This window comes from Hyperolius riggenbachi, chromosome 5 (assembly GCF_040937935.1).
Source record: "Hyperolius riggenbachi isolate aHypRig1 chromosome 5, aHypRig1.pri, whole genome shotgun sequence".
NCBI classification, from domain to species: Eukaryota; Metazoa; Chordata; class Amphibia; order Anura; family Hyperoliidae; genus Hyperolius; species Hyperolius riggenbachi.
Window position 1 is genome coordinate 36,478,867 of NC_090650.1, and position 21,576 is coordinate 36,500,442.

At 43.9% G+C, this 21,576-nt stretch overlaps 1 protein-coding gene across 2 annotated transcripts in view; it reads left to right on the forward strand.

Moving 5' to 3' along the window:
• Positions 1–21,576, forward strand: part of ZNF804B (zinc finger protein 804B) — a 475,183-nt gene that overhangs the window by 324,843 nt on the left and 128,764 nt on the right. Inside the window, exon 1 of one of the 2 annotated variants that reach the window (XM_068235489.1) lies at positions 10,375–10,465. The exons of the other annotated variant lie outside the window; for it this stretch is intronic. Coding sequence (XP_068091590.1) covers positions 10,457–10,465 — 9 coding nt within the window. The 5' untranslated portion in view covers positions 10,375–10,456. Of the gene's footprint in view, positions 1–10,374; positions 10,466–21,576 lie in introns of those variants that run through there. 2 annotated transcript variants of the gene reach the window in all.

Here is a 21,576-nt window from a genome sequence, read left to right on the forward strand (position 1 = left end):
AAGTCAGCGCTATATAAATACTAAATAATAATAATAATGATAATTACTGAAATAAATGGACTTTTGCACAATACAGGCCTCAATTCACTAAGCTTTATCAAACACTTTTACAAACGTTTGATAATTTACCTCATGAGTAAAATCTGATTTTGAATTCACTAAGGTGTTATGCTGTAGATGTTTTATTGATAAAACGTTCAATAAATCTATAACACCTTAGTGAATTCAAAATTAGATTTTATTCATGAGGGAAATTATCAAACGTTTAATAAAGCTTAGTGAATTGAGGCCCATGTGACACACACAACTACGTAGTGGGCATACGTGCGGCGGGGTCCTGGCTGCAGGTGCGTGATCAAGAACACGCGTTGTTGGGTAGTGTCTGCGCACATTTCACCGACCCTTCCAAACAGGAAGTAACTTCGAAGGGTCATTACATCGTAACGGAGGGGGACAGAGGAGAATGGGGAGAGCGGTGGGCATGAGGAGTGCCTCTTACACATGCCTGCTCCCCCCGTTTTTAAATGTGCATATGGACTAAGGTATCCTTTAACTTTCACCTGTACTTCCAGAGATCTTTGAGGGGGTATCCAATTGTGTATATGCTATTGTTATAGAGGCCTTGTAGTGACATATAGCCAAATGCAGTGAATTATCCAGTATACCCATTTTTATGTTATTCTGGTTTCAGCATCAGAAACACTTCCTATAGCCATATATTTGTGTACATTGGTATGTAGCTCCACCCTCCCAGTGAGGCTTAGCCTAGGCTGTTTATTATGCCAAATGTTCCCCTCCCCCAGAGCATTTCTACTGGCTTTAGAACCCACATTAAACGAACATTCTACAGAGATCACTTGCTAGTGCTAAAGATGTTGCTGCCTGTGATACATTCCAGAAAGCAAATCAGGGAGAAGAAAGCTTGTTTAATGGGCAAACACTGACTAAATAATTTATAAATTAATTTAGTAAAAAAAAAATTAAAAAAAATTATTCATATTATTTAGAATGCAGGTCCTCTTTAATCTGTTGTGTAACATTTTTCTGCAAAAGAGTTACATATGAGACCCAGAAAGTGATTTATTCTGAAACACTGATCCACGATTACTGACTATCTAGATGACCGTCTTATGAGCTCCCAGCTCTGATAATAATCATCTTATGTAAGAAATGATTATCTTATGCAATGTCTGTAGTACTAAATATCTTATGCATTATTGGCAGTAAGGATAATCTTATGCATTATCCGTTATACTGGTTATCTTATGCATTATCAGTAGTATTGGACATTTTACGTACTGTATTAACGGCAGTACAGATTATCTTATGCACTATCGGCTGTACTGCTTATCTTATGCACTATTGGCAGTATGGATTTTTTTTGATGCATTATTTGTAATACTGGTTATCTTATCCAATATCAGTAATACTGGTTATCTTACGTATTATGGGCAGTACAAATTGTCTTATACATTATTGGTAGTACTGATCTTCTTAAAGCGGACCCAAACCAAACATTTTTTAAATTCAAAATATTTAGTTGCACCACTCTGACACATACAAAGATAAATAAACCCTCCTTCAAGCCTATGAGCATTTCAGTGCATGCTTTTCACCTTCTCTTTTCATAACTAGGGTTATACTGGGGGCAGCCATTAGCAATTCCTCCATTGCCGGACACCTCCTACTCCACCAGTCTGCCGGATTCTGTCCCGGCAATATGAAAGGAAGGGAGGGGTTCCTCCAATAAATGTAAAATATTTTATATTTGTCATCATGCAGCTGAAAAAATGCTGCTATTTATTATTATAATTTAGAAAATCGATTTTATTTCTAAAATCTTGTATTTTTAATTTGGGTCCACTTTAAGGTGCCCACTAATGATACACTCTTGATTATACAATCTTACCACTTCTATGTAAAATAGGGACTACCTAAAGTTGAGAGTAGACCATTAAATCATGCGTTGCGCGGTGCCCACAACTTGGGTGCCTCATAGGCTGAAGTCACACTGGGGCATTTCAGCCCGTATTTCATGCTTTCTGCAGCACAAGTAATCCTATGGGATTACTCACACTGTGGCCATTGCAGCACATTTGTGATTTTCGAAGATTGCAATGTAGATAAAAATCGTAAAACACGATTGCTGAACAATCATGGAACACAGTATATCTGGCTGTTATTCTGGGGGGGCATATTGGGGGAGGCACATCTGGTTATTATATAGGGGGAAGGGGCTGCCTAATTGCATATGGGGGGACACATCTGGCTCTTACACTGAGGTTGGGAGCTAATACTGGGGGCACGTTTGCTACCTATACTGGGGTGGGCACAGTTCTGGGGGGGGGGGGGGTTTACCTTAGTTAGCTCTGCTTACATCTTGTCATTGCCACACCCATTTCTTCAGAAATTTTGCTCCACCCCCCCCCCCCCCCCTCTCCGACCATCAAAAAAAAATTGCGTGGAGGGAGGATGTCTGGGTGTCTGTAAATAATCAGCAGCAGGTGTCAAATACCCCAGGTATGCGACTGCACTAATCATAATACTGTGCATTGTTGGTAGTACTTATCTTATGCATATACAGCAGTAACAGTTCTCTTAGGCAGCATTTACAATACTGGATATATCAGGAGCTGCTCATAGTTTTTTTTATTATCATATGCCCCGTCCATATTACTGGATTTCTCATACATTGTGTATAGTGCTGAATATTACATAGAGTAAACCATAAGATCATAAACTATGCAGACCAGAATGTGTATCCTATAGCTTAACTTTGTATTGTATATAAGACTATGTATAGCTCCAATTACCTTTTTTTATTTATTATATTTATAAAGGGCCAGATTATTACGCAGCGCTGGACAACCAATAGGGATCCATACGATGTAAACAAGGGGTGACAGACAGAAAGGTAGCACATGGTTATACAACATAGCACAAGGTTGTCCATGCAAACAGGGTATGAGATGCATGATCATGTGATTTTACAGAGACCCAGCCAGTGCCAGATTTACCATAAGGCACTGTAGGCACATGCCTACAGGCGCCTGATGATGGAAAGGCGGCTCAGTCCCCTCCTTGAGTGCCTCCCTCCCTCTTTCCCTATGCAAAGTCCCAAGCAGAGCGTACATGAAAGGTTAGGTTCCCAGCTCTTGGCATTCCACTGACCAGATCCCCCTTCAGTCTGAGGCACTAGTAGCTACCACTTAATACTGAGGGTAACTCTGGCTACTTCATGCTAAGGGGCACCTGTAACTGCCTATAAAGGGCAAAGGAAGTAAGAGAGAAGTGACAGCTGGGACAGCCAGCACACTTGTGGTGAGGTTTGGTGGGGGTTTGCAGGTTCATGGAGGGCAAAGTCTAAGCCAGGACATCTTTTTTCCCTTTAGGCTCCTGTGATGTAAATCTGGGCCTGGACCCAGCAATTCAAGTCCGTGTTGGTCCATGGGGAGGATGTCATCGCTGGGGTTGCAAGTTCAAGAAGGACACACTAAGGGGGGGGGGGGGGGGGAGGAGACCCAGGCAAAGGCTTACAATCTAAGGGGGAGGCAAACAGTAGGTAGTGCTGCAGAAAAGCTGCTTGGCTAAGAGAGTTAAAGTGTGGTAGATGGGAGGTAGGCCATTTTACCATTTTAAAAAGGTGTGTTTTGAGAACTTGTTTGGAGGTGTTGAAGGAAGGAGGGAGTCTGACTGTTTATTGTTTATGGTACTGAACCCATATGAACTATCTATAGTCCTAATTATGTGACACATCATCTATGGTATTAAATTGCTCATGCACGGTTTGTAGCACTGTTTACCTTATGCGCTGTCCTTTGCACCAGATAATTCATGTAAGCATACTACCGGCTGTTATGCACTGTCTATGTTACTGAATCACTTATACACTGTCTGTAGTACTAACTATATTATGCCTATGTTTATATAGCCTATGTTTTTTAACACATGGCATGTGTAGTGCTGCGGCCATTTGTGTTGGGCTTGGCACAGTCAATGCACCATGTTAATTTTTAAGAGTTCCCCTAACAAGTGTGTGAAAGTGCCCATGTGTGTCAGTGGGTACTTGGATGATATTACCCACAACAAGGGGTACTTGGCAGAACAACCTTTATTAAAGGAATACATGCTATTATAGTGTCGAGAAACCTTGGTATAAAGTACCTATTGTGCATTGCGCTATTCATCGCACTGAATCATCCATGTGCTGTCAATATACTACTAATTACCTTAAGCTCTATCCATGGATATGAATCTTTTGTACTACTGATTGCCTTACGCTCTGTCCGTGGTGCTGAATCTGTCATGCACAGTGTACAGTATAGACAGCTTTATGTGCTGTCCAAGGTCCTGAATCTTCCATCCACTGTCTGAATGACTGATTACCCTGCACCCTGTCCATAGTGCTGAATCAGCACAGACTATCTCATGCACTGGTCTTAGGGCCCATTTTCACAAGCTATAGATACGCAGCGTTTTCTGCATGCAAGTTTCACAGGAAAACGCTCCCTATCTGTAACACGGCTTGCCGTTTAGGCCACACTTCGGTGCAAATCTGGACAGCATGCTGCACATGATTAGCCACATGCTTGTTTCAGAGCAATTGAAAAGGTCAAACAGGAAACTGGTATTAGGAAGTAAATATGGCAGCCTCCATATCTACCATCACTTAAAGAGAAACCGTAACCAAGAATTGAACTTCATCCCAATCGGTAGCTGAGACTCCCTTTCCCGTGTGAAATCTTTTCCTTTTCTTGCATAGATCATCAGGAGGCTCTGTATGACTGATATTGTGGTGAAACCCCTCCCACAGTGTGAGGTCAGTGCCTCACAGCACTGAGGTCTTGACATCACACTGTGGGAGCCGTGTTGCATTGTGGGAAATAACAGCTGTTTTCAACTGCCGAAACAGCAAGCAGCATCTCCTTCCAGTGACATCACCTGCCAGTAGTAAAAATGTCACCATGTGATGTCAGAATCTAAATCAGGGAGAGGAAAGAATTTTACAATGAGCAAACACTGACTAAATCAATTCTAAATAATTATTGTAAAAATTAAGCACGTTTTTCTTACATTATTTTCACTGGAGTTCCTCTTTAAGGTGTCCTCTAAATAGTAATGCTGCATTTTCATAAAATTGGCATTGGATGGGTTAATGCTCTTCTCTTTTTTCAATCTTGATGTACAAATTTGTGTCTGAAAACAACATGGGAGAAGCAAAATTTCCCCTTTAGTATTAACAACTCCAGTCCTGCTACGAGACACCTTCAGCAAATGCTCCCTTTCATTGCTGTATCTAGACAGCTCCACTGCCTGACAGTGTGTGTGACTCTGTCAGCCATCTCCTATTTACTCTGTAATATGGTAACCAGCTGTCAAATGCTTTGGCTGTCAACAGTCTGTGAGAGAGGAATTATGCTGGTGAAACCGAGCCTCTGATAGATTTATCCTGTGAACCTGCATAGAAACATCAGCTGTAATTAATAATAACAGCTATGCCACTAATATCCGGATGGGGACAGAGGACACTGGAGCGGTGTAACTATAATTCATGTAACCTCACTGCATCTTCTTATAGCAGAGAACACCTTAGCGTTAAATCTCAAGGCAGCATTATGATGTTATGATGAGATAGACATGTGTATGAACAGTGCCAAGCACACAAATATCTAGGCTGTTTTCCTTTTTTTCTTTCTCTGCCTGAAAGAGTTAAATATCAGGTATGCAAGTGACAGTTTCGTTCCAGGTCGGAACCGGGTCAGACTGGGTCAGGCTATAGCATAACCCTCACTGATAAGTAATTACAGCCATAAGACACTTTCCTGTCAGTAAATAGCTTCCGAGAGCAGGAAAGAGGTAAAAAGGCTCAATAATTCACTGAAGTATGCCAGAGCTGAAATCTATGAAGGTGTCATTGAGCAGAGACAATGAAACAGTAAAAACGTAATAGCTAGATTTAAATATAAAATAAAACCATGGGATAGCTTAAAAAGTCATTTTTAGGAGAAGGAGGACAGATACAATAGTTTTTCTCATCAGTTTATTTTCACCTTGAATATCCTTTCAGGAACTTAAATTGATAAGATAACATTATGTACCATATATTCTGGCATATACGACGACTGGGCATATAAGACTACCCCCCCCCCACAACTTTTCCACCTAAAATACAGAGTTTGGGATATACTCACTGTATTAGACTACCCCTCTTCCAACGCACACCAAATAAAAGTTAAAAAAAATCATATACTTGTGCTATGTATGAACAGATACTGGTGCTGTACTGTATGAGGTACCCAGTATATAACAGTATATAGGTGATTGACTGGTTGGATTGGTCAACCCTCCCTCTCCCTAAGTGGATTGGTCAGCTTTCCCTGTTTCCCTGTTTATCAGAGCGATATGGAGGAATAGATCCCGTTGTGCCCATAAAGCACGCCTCTTTCACCCTTCTGGCCCACCCTTGTATCCTGCTTACCTCCTCTGCCTCTCAGATCTCGCACATGTGCACCTGCACCGCTTCACTACAGTCCTCAGCAGCGAGACCTGAGAGGCGGTAACAGGATAGGGCGTATCACCCGGCATCAATGACACCCGTCGTATAAGGTGAGCCCTGACTCCTCAGAAGATTTTCAAGGGTATGTAGTCTTATACGCAGGAATATACAGTATTTGTATTAACAAGACTCCGAAATGACTAATAGTAGTATGTACCACCTTATTCAGGAATGTTCCATTAATTATCCTAGTTTCAGCCTCAGAAACACTTATGGGATGTTAAAGGAATCTGAGCAGCTTTACACCCCCTACATTGGTGCGTTGCGTTACCAATGAAAGTCTATGGGGCATTTGATAGCTGGTGCGGTGTGTGATGCCATCCGTCCGATGTTCCCCAATTCGCCGCAAAAGCAGCAGTGCAGTGAACTGGAAGTCATCTAAGTCTATGGGGACACTGCTTTTTTAATTTGTTGGCATTTGGGTTGTGGTGCGCAGGCGTGGTATCGTATTTTTCCAATACACCTCCTCATAATCTGATTTTCGGCCACAGGAAGCGAGTGCTAGAGAGCCTCACTTCCTGCTTGGCTCGCAGTCAGAACCCCCCCCCCCCACATACAAACACACGCATTGCCACAGTCGGTAATCCCCGTAGGCTATCTTTAGCTGTGTGATGTGTTCATCACATGGCATCACTTTATTAAAACTGGTTAACAGTGTAAAACCTGCCATTAAAGTACAATATATAAAATAAACCTCACCTTAAGGTTCATAAATGGTATAGGATATTCGGAGAGTGTTGGCAAGAATGGATTAGCTCTGGGGGGCTCCCCAACCCCCCCACGTATGTGCAGTCCTCCATCATCTGCTTCATTGCCGCAGTTGAAATTACCTGTGGTCATAGCAGGCAACCTTCGACCGCCGCATGCACGTTCTTTCAGGGTCACTTCCTGGATCCACTGTATCATTTGCGATGCTTACCATTATCGCCTCTCCCCCAAAAAACCCTCCTTGGTGCCCCCAATAAACATTGTTATCTGTAGGATAACCAAAAGTGGCAGTTGCCATGGTGCTAAAATGGACGGCTTCACACCTTTTGGCTATTTTGGCCCTCACCACAACTACTTCTGTAGAAAAAAATCTAGAAAAATGTGTACCAAGCAACAACACTCAATGACAAGGGACAGCTGTATGATCTACTCAGATGTATCCGACTCTTGGCAATTCTTTGGGTTAGCTCTCTCCATGTTGTCCGATTTTGTACCATTTCTGTCAGTTGTCTTAAACTCAATCCTGTGTCCAGCTTTGATGGTGTCAAGCCAACGTGTTCTCTGGCGTCCTTGTCACCTTTTGCCACTAATCAGTCCTAGCATTAGGTCTTTCTTTAAAGTGAATGGGAACCACATTTAAAAAAATGAGACAGACACTTACCCAAGGAGAGGGAAGGCTCTGGGTCTTATAGAGCCTTCCGGCTCCTCTCCTGGTCCCCTCGTTCCAGTGCTGGGTCACCCGGTAGCAGTATTTGACTAAATTAGTCAAATACTGCTTTACCCGGCCGAAGGAGGCTTCAGAAGTCTTCAGGGAGCCCGAGTGCTCCTGAAGAAGGGCGGCCCTGTACTGCACCTGCGCAAGCACGCTCTCTTGCACGCTCATGCCTGTGCAGTATGGAGCCGCACGTCTTCGGGAGGACACGGCTCCCGAAGATTTCCAAATACCCTTTTGGCGGGGATTGAAAGAGGGGGGAGCCAGCACAGGATAGAAAGCACCGAGAGAGAAGACGGAAGGCTCTATACGACCCAGAGCCTTCCCTCTCCTTAGGTAAGTATTTGCTTCTTCTTTTTTTTAATGTGGTTCCCATTCACTTTAAGGAATTTGGTCGCATCACGTGGCCAATCAAATGTGTGACAGCTGTATAAGTAGATATTAGAAAGTAGTCAGATCAAAGATTTTATGTGATAATACAATTCTACCATCATGTGAGGCCGTATACAGAAAAACAATGATGGTAAAAATGCACCCCGTCTGTTTATCTAATTATCAGCTGGCGCTATGAACCATCTTTGAGGCTTGACGCATTATCACGACGAGTGGCCCAGCCAGGTAATGACCGGTTAGCACTTTGAAGAGACACGGAACAGCCATTAGCACCCTGACAACTTAATATGCAATGTGCAGAGGCCAAAATAAGAAGACACTTCGGGTGGATTATAAAAATAGAAACGCGGCTATTAATCGACAACGCAAGTAATAATCCTTTGATTACAGCCACTAAAGACCATCCTTTAATGGACTTTACTTGTTGCTTTTAATTCTTACTAATCTTAGCCTGCGTTCATTAAATAGCTTTGTCATCCCGATAGCCTCTCTGTCATCGGCTAAATGGACGGCGGTGGCAGGAGGCCAGGAAGACCAAAATAAAAATGTCGGAAGAAAAAGAAATAAATCTTGGATTTTTTAATTATTATTATTATTATTTACTAGCTGATGGCCCGGCGTTGCCGGGGTATGTACAGTATTTGGCTTCTGTGGGCTCTGCCCACTTTTTCTAACCCCAACGCACAATTACTCAATGACTCAATGACCTAGTTTGTGAGCTTTGCGGTCTTTGGCATCAATAATTTGCACTGAAATAAAACAAATCTGATTGGAAGTGGCCCCACCCCCTTTTCTGAATTTGAACCCAGTCACCCAATGACCAACTGTACCAGGCTTGAGGCTTGTACCATTAACAGTGCAACTATAGCAACAATTAAATATTCCCCTTGAAATTCAATAGGTGAATTTTGATTGGCTTTTATAGACTCCACCCACCTTTCTGAATATTAATCCCAGTCACCCAACGACCAACTGTGCAAAGTTTGATAACCCTACCATTAACAGTGTAAGAATGGCTGCAGTTTACATTTTCCCAGTGAAATTTGTATTTGTCTCCGCCCCCTTTTCGGTTATGGGAATAAAAAATATCCTATACTTTATTCCAGGTAATGTACTATGTGTGTGCCAAATTTCATTCAAATCCGTTTAGCCATTGTTGCGTGATTGAGTAACAAACATCCAAACATGCACACATCCAAACTTTAGAATTTATAATATTAGTACAATATTATTATTATTATTATTATTTTAAAGTAGCAGGGACAGCCATACTATCCCAGGAAAAAAACAACAATGCATATATAAGTAGATAAATACTTGTTCTACTTACATAACATATGTATTGTACTGCCCACGTTTTGATTTCAGTGAATTTTATATAGTAAATAAAGAGAAAGTAAGTATATGTTTATAAACATTTTAAGTTTTATGATTTTTGCGACAGTGGTCCTTTATCTCCCTCTGACTAAAGCCAATCCTGATTTCCTCCCTTACGGTCTCTTTTCTCCTAGAATCTGCACTGTCATAGCTAGCTTGCTTTGTAAACACATGTGAGCACAGCATAGATGAGATTTCAGCAGCTCACTGAACTGCCCTCAGCCAATCAGTGAGCAGCAGGAAGTGGGAGGGGTGATGACAAGCTTCTTTCTCATTGACAATGTACCAAATAGAGCCAGACTGACTGAGATAATATTTATTACAGCAGAAACATTTCTGAGGAGGTTGGAATGCTTGCAATGCAGGGCCAGGTTGCAGGGTGCATAATAAACACAGAGCAGTGGGTAATTGGAATTTGATTTTGTGGCTGAGAATCCCACTTTAAGGACAATGTGGAATTTGCCTCCTCCACCCGCCGTCTCTTTCCATGAGGTGCACTATGTAACGACGCTTAAAGATTAAATTCATTTTCTGTTGTTGGGTAGAAGCAGCCAGCAAAGCCTTCCTTTAATCTCCGGCGATTTAATCCAACTAGTGGAGGCAGCAAACAGTTGGAGTGTCAGACAGCACAAGAGTCTGGCTATTCTACATACAACTCTTCAGCTGGGAATCTGATTTAGGAGGAGATGAGGTGACGCCACATCTGACAAATGACAGAGGTATGAATTTTCTCGTTACCGGGGAAGGATTAGACAAGGGGACGCTTACTTCCTGCTATGGAGGAGCCGGTACTTTCTGCAAAAATCAATTCCGTATTTTTTTGAAAATGTATTTTTCTTTGTGTGCTGTCGTTGTTTTCATGCTGGATGTAATAATGGATCTTTACAGGGAGTCTTTCAGTCCTCTTCAGTGAGGTTGCTACTTGCACTGGAATAGAGATTCAGTAATGTCAGGTCTTCTAGTATGAAAAAAGGATGTCAGAAGCTCCGATTGGCTAGAAACACTGGCCAATCAAAACCGGAGTATGGTCCAAACATCATTAGCTTGAATAGAGGGGGCGAGGGCATAGCACGCAACTGTCCCACTTTTGGATTGACAGTCCCTTTTTTGGAGCCCTGTCCCTCTGTCCCTCTTTCCTCCTCATTTGTCCCTATTTCAGGACTTTGTCCCTCTTTCTATGTAAATATATATATTTCTCTACTAAAAAATGTGTTTGATCGACTCTAAACTTTATTCTTTATACTTTTTGCAAAGGTTGGTAGGAATTAATGGACCACCCCAGTGAAAAAAGTAAGTAGTTAAAATCTGACAAAACTGACAGGTTTTGGACTAGTCCATCTCCTTGCAGGGAATGCATCGGATTTTCTTTTTTTTTCAAAAACTTTTCCTGAACCTCAGTTTAACTGCCAAAATAGTAAATACCAGCCAGCCTCCCTACCCACTATTTTGGCAGTTAGACTTTGCAACTACCATTTAGGAAATGGTTCTAAAATCAAAGTAAACACTGAGAATCCGAGAATGCCCCATGAGGAGATGGACTAGCCCAAAACCTTTTGGTTCAGTCAGATTTTACTTGTTTCGCTGGAGTGGTCCTTTGAGGTAGAGAAAAGGTGGTTTAGTGACTCTGGTTTGTGACAGGCCCTCTTTGATGGAAGGCAGCGGTACTATGAGCCATTATATTGTTGTGTCTCCTGCGTTTCCGCCAGGCCTCCTGTGACAGATGTTATCGCACCGGCTGGGGAAGGTGTGTGATGCACATTTGGAGATGTGTTGTTCTATAATTAAGGTTTCTGGGTTTAGTAGTAATGCGGGAGACATGGAGCACACCGCCGTCTCAGATTTACCGCGTTGTGCAATTTCACATCCAAGGCAGAAACAATTTCGTCTCCTATAAAAATGTAATTTGTTTTCTCCTTCAGGAAGCAGAGTAATAGCACCTGGATGGGAATTGTCAAGCTTCTCCCCTTCCTGCCATCGTCTGGAATGTAAATCCAAAATTTTGCTTTTCCATTTCTTTTATCTGTTTTGTTTTGTGCACTGACCAAAAAGGAATCGCAGAGATCAGGCGGAAAGGGGAAGGCAGGCTGGCGGAGTGCTGTCGCCCATAGCAACCAGGTAATGGAACTAGAGACAAAAACTCATAATAGATTTATACATATCTGGGGCTTCTACCAGCCCCATCAGCATGGATCGCTCCAACGCCGCCGTCCTCCGCTGCGTCTATCGCCGGTACCGGGTCCTGTCACTTCCGCCAGTTGTACGCATCCGCAGGGACTCCCTCCGTCTCGCCTACGCATGTGCCTATGCAGCACGGAGGGAGCGCACTGCGCTTGCGTTGACTGGCCGTGACTGGCTGAAGTGACAGGACCCGGTACTGGTGATAGTGGCGGCGGAGGACGGCGGAGTGGGAGCGATCCGTGCTGATGGGGCTGGTGGAAGCCCCAGGTATGTATAAATCTATTATGTTGTTCGTCTCTGCTTCTCTTTAAGGTGCCATACATTAGACGATGTATTGGCAGATCGACCAAGAGACAGATCTCTCTCTGTTCAAATCTGATCTGAGAGATATCGGTTACCTGCTCAAACACCACAGGCCAATTCCAAATCAATTTATGCTGAAATCAGTCTGGAATTGGCCTTGTGATGCCACATTCTAACTAATGGTCAATGCCCCCCCCCCCCCCCCCCCCAGTGCCCAGTGCACTATCCATTACCTGTTTACGTCTGCTGCTTGTCCGCCATTGGCTCTGGACTCCTCTGTCCATACACACGCCCCACATGGTTGCCAGAGTAACTCTTGTAGGTGATGTCATGTGTGAAGACAACGCCCGGAGGCAGTGGCGGCTGCCGGCAGGTAATATATAGTACATTGGGCACCAGGAGGAGCACATTGACCATTGGGGGGACAGCGTCGGGGTTTTAGTCGTGTTCATCACTTGTCCTGATATTGCTTGCTGTTACTGCCGAGCACCTGGCCAACCACAAAGGCCCGACATCTTGCAGCATGTCCGACTGATAAATGCAACCAATTTCGGCCCGAAATTAGTCCCATCGTCGATCGGGCATGCACTTGGTGGCACCGATTTTCATCTGATTCGATTGATGCGGCCATATTTATTACCTTTTAAGCAAGACATGTTGCCTGGCTGTCCTGCTGATCCTCTGCCTCTAATACTTTTAGCCAAAGTAAATGGTAAACAAACAGGCGCTATAATAGTATACCAATGAGTGCTATTTATCCGGCGCCATAATTTAACCTCCTTGCCACTGACCATGGCTTATACTATTGCCGTCTGTCAGTGGCAAGGACAGGCGGCACCATTTTTATTGGCGCTTATCCTGTGCCATTTTTATCGGCCCCGGGGTGGAGTGTTAGGTTAATGATAGGAAACCAAAATGCCCCCAAAAAAACGTCACTAAAAACAAGGCATTGAAATCAAGAACTGATCCCAAACCTCGTAGCTGAAAAGTATTGCTGCCGCCAAAACCACCAGTGCCAAATCAATGTATACGTTCCTGAGGCATCCTAGCCTCAGAGAAATGTTATCATTTGCATCCCCAGCTCCTCCTCCCTTAGGCTAGGGAAAGCCACTCCTACCACTGCACTCTCTACAAAGTATAAATGACCGATCCATAATTTTTTCTGATCTCTTTCTCTCAAACCTCTGTGAGATAAGATGATCTGACCTCTAATTCAACCCAGCATTGAACAAGTCGTCCTACTACCATTGACTGAGGCATAAAATAGAATCGGGTGGTTTGACCTTTAACCCAAATTTACTTTGAAAAATGCAATCAATCCAAATGAGAGCACAGAGAGCCAAGTTAGCTGTGCTGCTTTTAGGGATTACATTTCCCACACACATTTACATCGAACGGTTACAGTATATGGATGCACAGATTCTACTATTAGTGGCAATAACAACCAATCTGCAGTCAGGTGACCTCTCTCTTTCATTTCCTGCCTAGCAGGCGGCCCATCCTCCATTTTGTTATGCCAGATGATGACATATTCTTCCTCCCCTCGCTCAGCTCTTCCCTGCGCTGAGCAATAAGCGCGAGAAGCAGAATATTTATGTCTGGCCTGCTAATTAAAGCTGCCTCTATTCCCTGGCTCTGTGTTGATGGTAGATTTCTGCTGAGGCATTCACTCATAAAGCCTGGCTGCCGTGATAAATAATGGATGCCTTCTTATTGCTGGCTATTCACAAAGCCCTGTATGGCTCCCCAGTCCATTCACAACAGCCACTCACAACGCCAGGCTTTAACAATAGTAATTGCTTTTCTGAAAGTACACGTGTTGCTTACAGGAGTCGGAGCAGAGCGGGCCACAGATCAGCGGCTTCAGGAAAATGATGTCTTGTTAACCAGATTAACCAATCGGATCAAAGCTTCTAAAGCAGACCTGAACTCAGAACTTTCACTCTGCTCTAAAAGATACACAACAGCACACTAACGTTTAAAGAAAAATATTTCTTTGTTACAGCTGACACAAATCCTGCAATAAATCTGCAGTGTGTCTACTTCCTGCTTTCATGGAAGCAGATATACTGTTAACATCCTGTGCTTTCAAATGAGCTTATCTGCCATAGCAGTCAGGTGACACAGGGGAGCATGGGCATCCACAGATAATTTTCCGGGGGGGGGGGGGGGGCGCCAATTCAGTAGTACTACGCAGGTGCAGAATACTCCCGGCCATGGGAGCAGCGCATGCATGCACAGTACGCGCCAACTAGCTAAATTACTGGGCTGAATTTGCAGACTATGACTATGATAGGATTAGATTGTGAGCTTCTCTGAGGACAGTCGGTGACATGACTATGTACTCTGTAATGTGCTGCAGTAGATGTCAGTGATATATAAATACATAATAATATGGTAGGACATCACACAATGACTCTGGCGGGGATTAGATTGTGAGCTCCCCTGAGGACAGTCGGTGACATGACTATGTACTCTGTAATGTGCTGCAGAAGATGTGAGTGCTATATAAATACATAATGATAATATGGTAGGACATTAGACTATGACTATGGTAGGATTAGATTGTGAGCTCTTCTGAAGACAGTCAGTGACATGACTATGTACTCTGTAATGTGCTGCAGAAGGTGTCAGCAGGGGCGTCTCTAGCCATTTTGTCACTCTAGGCGAGAAAACCTGAGGCGCCCCCCCCCCCCCCCCCCCCGGTGGGGTGCCCCCTGATGAAAATAATCGTAACGCAGCAATGTTTCACCATACGATAAAAGTAATGCGGCAATCTTTCACCAGAAAATAACCATAACGCAGAAATGATTCACCATAAAATAATCATAACGCAGTAATGATTCACCATAAAATAATCGTAATGTGGGCAGCGTTCACCAGGAAATAATCTTAACGTGGCCAGTGTTCACCAGGAAATAATCGTAACGTGGCCAGTGTTTACCAGGAAATAATCGTAATGTGGCCAGCATTCACCAGGAAATAATCGCAATGTGGCCAGCGTTCACCAGGAAATAATCGTAATGTGGCCAGCGTTCACCAGGAAATAATCGTAATGTGGCCAGCGTTCACCAGGAAATAATCGTAATGTGGCCAGCGTTTCCCAGGAAATAATCGTAATGTGGCCAGCGTTCACCATGAAATAATCGTAATGTGGCAGCATTCACCAGGAAATAATCGTAATGTGGCCAGCGTTCACCAGGAAATAATCGTAATGTGGCAGCGTTCACCAGGAAATAATCGTAATGTGACAGCGTTCACCAGGAAATAATCGTAACGTGGCCAGTGTTCACCAGGAAATAATCGTAATGTGGCAGTGTTCACCAGGAAATAATCATAATGTGGCAGCGTTCACCGGGAAATAATCGTAGTGTGGCAGTGTTCACCAGGAAATAATCGTAATGTGGCAGCGTTCACCAGGAAATAATCGTAATGTGGCAGCGTTCACCAGGAAATAATCGTAATGTGGCAGCGTTCACCGGGAAATAATCGTAATGTGGCAGCGTTCACCAGGAAATAATCGTAATGTGGCAGCGTTCACCGGGAAATAATCGTAATGTGGCCAGCGTTCACCAGGAAATAATCGTAATGTGGCAGCGTTCACCAGGAAATAATCGTAATGTGGCAGCGTTTACCAGGAAATAATCATAATGTGGCAGCGTTCACCGGGAAATAATCGTAATGTGGCCAGCGTTCACCAGGAAATAATCGTAATGTGGCAGCGTTCACCAGGAAATAATCGTAATGTGGCAGTGTTCACCGGGAAATAATCGTAATGTGGCCAGCGTTCCCCAGGAAATAATCGTAATGTGGCAGTGTTCACCGGGAAATAATCGTAATGTGGCAGCGTTCACCAGGAAATAATCGTAATGTGGCAGCGTTCACCGGGAAATAATCGTAATGTGGCAGCGTTCACCAGGAAATAATCGTAATGTGGCCAGCGTGACTCCTTCCAACTTAAAAAAAAAAGGGATAGTTGGGAGCTGTGGGTGATGCTGCTCTCCCATATACCTAGCTGAAGCACTGCTTACATTATAACTGATGCTGACAGAAGAACATTCTTCCACCGCTGCTTGAAGTGTCATGGGTCTGCTGCTGTAGAGAAAATCAGCTGCTTCACAGTACACAATCAGCCTTCTTCACCAAATATACACACAGGATATGCTGTATAATCTATAGTAGAACTACTATGCCCTCTTCTAGGGGCAGCAACGGCTGTACCTTGTGACTTCACTTCTCTGATGCAAGAATGAAAGTCAAACCTCTCTTTACCTGAGCAGCTTCTCTTTCTGGACTACACGTCCTTGGCTATGAACTGAACTACACTTCCCACAATGCAACACGATACAGGAAGTACTACGTAAGTGTGTATGGAGCACGCTCTAATACACCAAAGAAAATCATAGTGGCTTTTGACTTTGTCTTGCTGGGAATTAGGTGATAACAGCAGGAGTATGTCTTGCTCGAATACTTTTATGTTCTACTGTGCAGATCTTTCTCAAACACGTGGTAGTCAAATAATAGGAATAGAAAAAAGCACCTGGTGGTACTGTCTGAGTTCTGAACACAGGCTGACTGCACTGCACCGTCACACACACTCTCAGTCACACGCATCGTTCTAGCGTGTGTGACAGGCGGGGGGCGGAGTTAGGGGCGGCGCCGCACATATAAACAAACTAGCGTGCGGCCGCTTGCTCTGCAGGGAGAGGGGGGCGGACTAGTAGGCGGCGGCACCGCACGTAAAAGCTGACTAGCGTGCGGCTGCTCGCTCTGGGAGAGGGAGGGGGTGGATCATAAGGTCGGACAGGCTGAGCTGCCTGTCAGCCAGCTGCGTGACCTGATAATAATAAAAAAAAAAAACCACCGCGGCGAGAGAGCGCCCACGCCCACACATGGCGCTCTAGGCCAAAATCTATTGTTGCCTAGTGACAGCGACGCCCCTGGGTGTCAGAGCTATATACATACATAATGATAATATAGTAGGACATCACACAATGACTCTGGCAGAGATTAGATTGTGAGCTCCTCTGAGAACAGTCGGTGACATGACTATGTACTCTGTAAAGTGCTGCAGGAGATGTCAGTGCTACATAAATACATAATAATAATATAGTAGGACATCACACAATGACTCTGGCAGAGATTAGATTGTGAGCTCCTCTGAGGACAGTCGGTGACATGACTATGTAATCTATAAAGCGCTGTGGAAAATGTCAGTGTTATACAAATACAAAACAAATACAAAAGATGGAAATTGTGTTTTAGATACATTTCAGATAAAAAAAATGTAAATGTGCAAACAGACTACTGTTTCTACTAGTAAAGTTGTGCATAACACAGACTATTAATCTGTGGCAGAAGCCTTAATTGAATATCAATAGGCCCTGAAGGATTGTATCCATATTCTTCACATCTTTATATAGCGTTTGCCAGTAAAAGTGGCCGGCACAGTCTAGACTCTCACAGGTTACACCGGCGCCAGCAAAGGTCTGAATTCCAGCGACTAACAGTAATAGTGACGGTACGGAAAAGGTAGCATTAACCTAAGTAAAATATTGATCAGGCCACTGCGGCAGATCACCGGACGTCTCCAATACGAGAGTGAAAGCGCTGGGGGGAAATGCAGGGAAGAAAGCCGGTATTTTCCATCATTATCACTTTTGTCTGGAGAAGAGAGTACATTCCAGTACGGACATCTCCCTGTGATTCCAGGTTATTGGAATAAAGGCTCTGTATACAGGCCGTGCAATTCTCTTTAGTCTGCTCTTATGTCTCATTAGGTATTGGTAAGTAGATATTCTCCTAAATTGCAATTTGCCAGAGCCCAGGAAAGTAAGAAACTGATTCAATCACGGCATCTATCATCAGGGCTGGTTCTCTCACGAAGCAAGGTGAAACATTTGCATCAGGCGGCAGATATTACAGGGGCAGCCTTTTTATACTGTGTTCACACTTACAGCATGCAGTCAGAGTAGGAGGAGAAGTGAGAGGAGAGCAAGCGAGGTGAAGAGGTCATTATTGGGGAAAAGCAGCTTGTTGTGCTGTGTGAGGAGTCTGACAGTGAGTGAGGAGGGGGGAGGCAGGAGAGCAGCAGTGTGTCATTTGACTTGCACAGCAGAAGGGAGGAGGTGGCACTGCTGTCCTGACTGAGGAGGAATGGAATGGCTGAGACTGAGCAGTTTGTTTTTCACAGACTCACAGCCAGCCAGTGTGCTATTAAGTTGAGCTGCAGCATGTTTTGTGAGAACATTAAATGAAACAGAGTAAATTGTGGGATGATGTGCGATCATTCCAAATCGGGGAAGGGGGTGCATCCTCACAAGTTTGCTTCAGGCAGCCAAAGGCTAGAGCCGGCCCTGTCTATCATACATTACCTGGTCCCAGCGATCGCATCTCCACTACTTCCCTGTTAGTTTGCAGGAGTCCTGCAGCCAGCCAATCACCATACAAGGACTGAAACCGCATTGCGATTGGCTGGCTGCAGGACACATGTAAACTAACTGGGAAGTGGAGGAGATTTGACCAGGTAATGTATTATACCTACACTCCTGCCTACTCTCACACTGAACCCTCCCTCTACTTATGCCTGACCATAAGACCCCCCCAAGTGCCTAATCCTAACCACTCCACCCCCACTGCCTAACACTCGGTCCGCTCCACCCCATGCCTAATCCTACCCCTCCCTGCCTAAGTGTACCTACTCCCTGCTGCCATAGGCAATTAGTGGCAAGGAGGTTTAATTATGGTCCCCGATAGCGCCCGCTACAGGCAGGCCAATTTGGTACCCAAGGCACAATAACCTTTGACCTTCCTCTCTTCCCCAGATACACACGTACGCTGTATGGAGAGAATGACTGAGGTGACTGGGGTAGCGCCAGTCAAGGATTACACTAGGGCTGTAGCACAACAGGTGCACTGCAAAAGTTGTAATATACAGTTCTGTGCAGTGTCCACTGCAGGCTGCCTAAAACGTAATATCATGAATACAGAGGATGTAGTTTTCCACCTTGCCCACTAGAGTGCATCCCAAACCTCTGCCTAGACAGCCTGTGTCCAGAAACAGCCTTGATCACAAGTATGTCTGTGGCATAGAGCTTGTTTGTAATATATAGAGATTGTTATTTTTCTTATGGGAAGTGGAGATACACTTGAAAGAGACTATGTAACAAAATTTTGAGCCTTATTTCTTCTATCCTATAAGTTCCTATAGCTGTTCTAATGTGCTCTGTCTTACTGCAGCCTTTCCTAGTTGCACAGTGGCTGTGTTATCTCTGTTACATGATCTAATCTTCTCTCCTCTGTCGGGTCTGTCGGGCTGAGGCAGTCAGGCTGGAATATGCTGTGCTGCTTGTGATTGGATAGAAGCTATACACACCCTCTCCAGGCCCGCTGCACACTCTGTATGACTCACACACTGAGCTACTCTCAGCCTATCACTTGCTATGTATTTTGTTTGTAAACACTGCCTAAAACTGACAATTACAAGCCAGGATTGCAGCAGAGAGAGGCAGAAAGAGCACAGAGGGGCCCAGGAGAACATAAGGAATAGAATGGTATGCTTTTTATTGTAAGAATTTTACAGTACAGATTCTCTTTAAGCTTAGAACATATCTCTTGGCAAACCTTAAAAGACTGCAGGGGTAATGCCATCACAGAAACTAAAACTATTGTAAATCTATCCACTATTCTGTGGGATATTCGCGATGGTCTTGGAGGGGCTCTTGTATATATTTTACAGATCCCATAACCCATATTGATGATTTTTATGGCAGAACTTTTTTTTGGGTCGATATTGTAATAAAAATACCTTCACGAGTATAGATAAAATATAAAAAGCCTAGCCATAAACTTAAACTGCTTTACATTCTACTATGAGTGGCTTCAAATAGAAAAAGAAATAAAACGATTGCGGTGGAGTTGAACAGTCGACTGTCTCCAGAACTCCGGTTATTCATGAGAGGTATTTTTACCATTTCTGCTGGATTTATTGCAAATGTGATTCTGTTATGAGAGGAATGAGTGGAGAAGTCATGTGTCACTCTCAGCAACCAATAAGATTATTTGCATGAGCTAAATATAAAATGACATGAATTTTAAGAGGAACTTAAAGGGACACTTAAGTCAAACAAAAAAAATGAGTTTTACTCACCTAGGGCTTCCAATAGCCCCCTGCAGCTGTCCGGTGCCCTCGCCGTCTCCCTCTGATCCTCTTGGCCCCGCCGGCAGCCACTTCCTGTTTCGGTGACAGGAGCTGACAGGCTGGGGACGCGAGTGATTCTTCGCGTTCCCAGACACATTAGCACCCTCTATGCTGCTATATGGTATCTGATATATGCTATAGCAGCATAGATGGCGCTATTGTGGCCAGGAACGCGAAGAATCACTCGCGTCCCCAGCCTGTCAGCTCCTGTCGACGAAACAGGAAGTGGCTGCCGGCGGGGCCAGGAGGATCGGAGGGAGACGGCGAGGGCACCGGACAGCTGCAGGGGGCTATTGGAAGCCCCAGGTGAGTAAAACTCTTTTTTTTTTTTGACTTAAGTGTCCCTTTAACCCAAGATAAAACTGCATCCTAATTAGTAGCTGATAACACATGAGAAATATTTACCTTTTCTTGAATAGATCACTAGAGACATCTGGATAGCTGATATTGAGGTGAAACCTCTCCCACAGTGTGATGTCATGACCATGGTCCTGGCAGTTTCTTGTCTGTCAAACTTGTTGCATTGTGGGAAATAAGAACTGTTTCCAACTGCCAAATGTTTTTGTTGTTTTGCTCTGTTTGGTTGGAGTGACTGGTTGTTGAGTATGGGAATGGAATGAGTGAATGGTGGTGAAGTGGAGAGATCCCTCTCTTAGTATCCTTGGTAAAAGAAGGCAGTCAGAGACAAGTAGGATAATGGTTGTTGGGAACTTGGAAGTTATGCGAGAATTGCAATTTGTAATGGTTATTTAGTTGATTATAATAGAATAAAGTATTTCTACCAAGAAAGGGATATCACATTGTTAGTGGGTGGTCTTATAGATTATGGCAGTTGGTGCTGCCCGCTTTTTTTTTTTCTTGTGTGCCAGCAGTAAAGATGCTGAGCTGCAGACTCACAGTGGTTCAAAAAACATGAATTACACAGCAAGTATCAATTATTTATTGATCTACAGTATCCCGCTGCCAGCCTTCTAGTGATCTCTGACACTAAGGGTTAACGTCTTATGCACACATGCCCTGATCGTGCTCCCATCATCGGGTGCCCACCACGCAGGCACACAAAACACTCACCCGGCTGGGTTGAGATCCTTAGGAGGCTGGCAGCGGGACCCTCCAGAAGGCTAGAATTACTGTGAGGGACCAGACAGG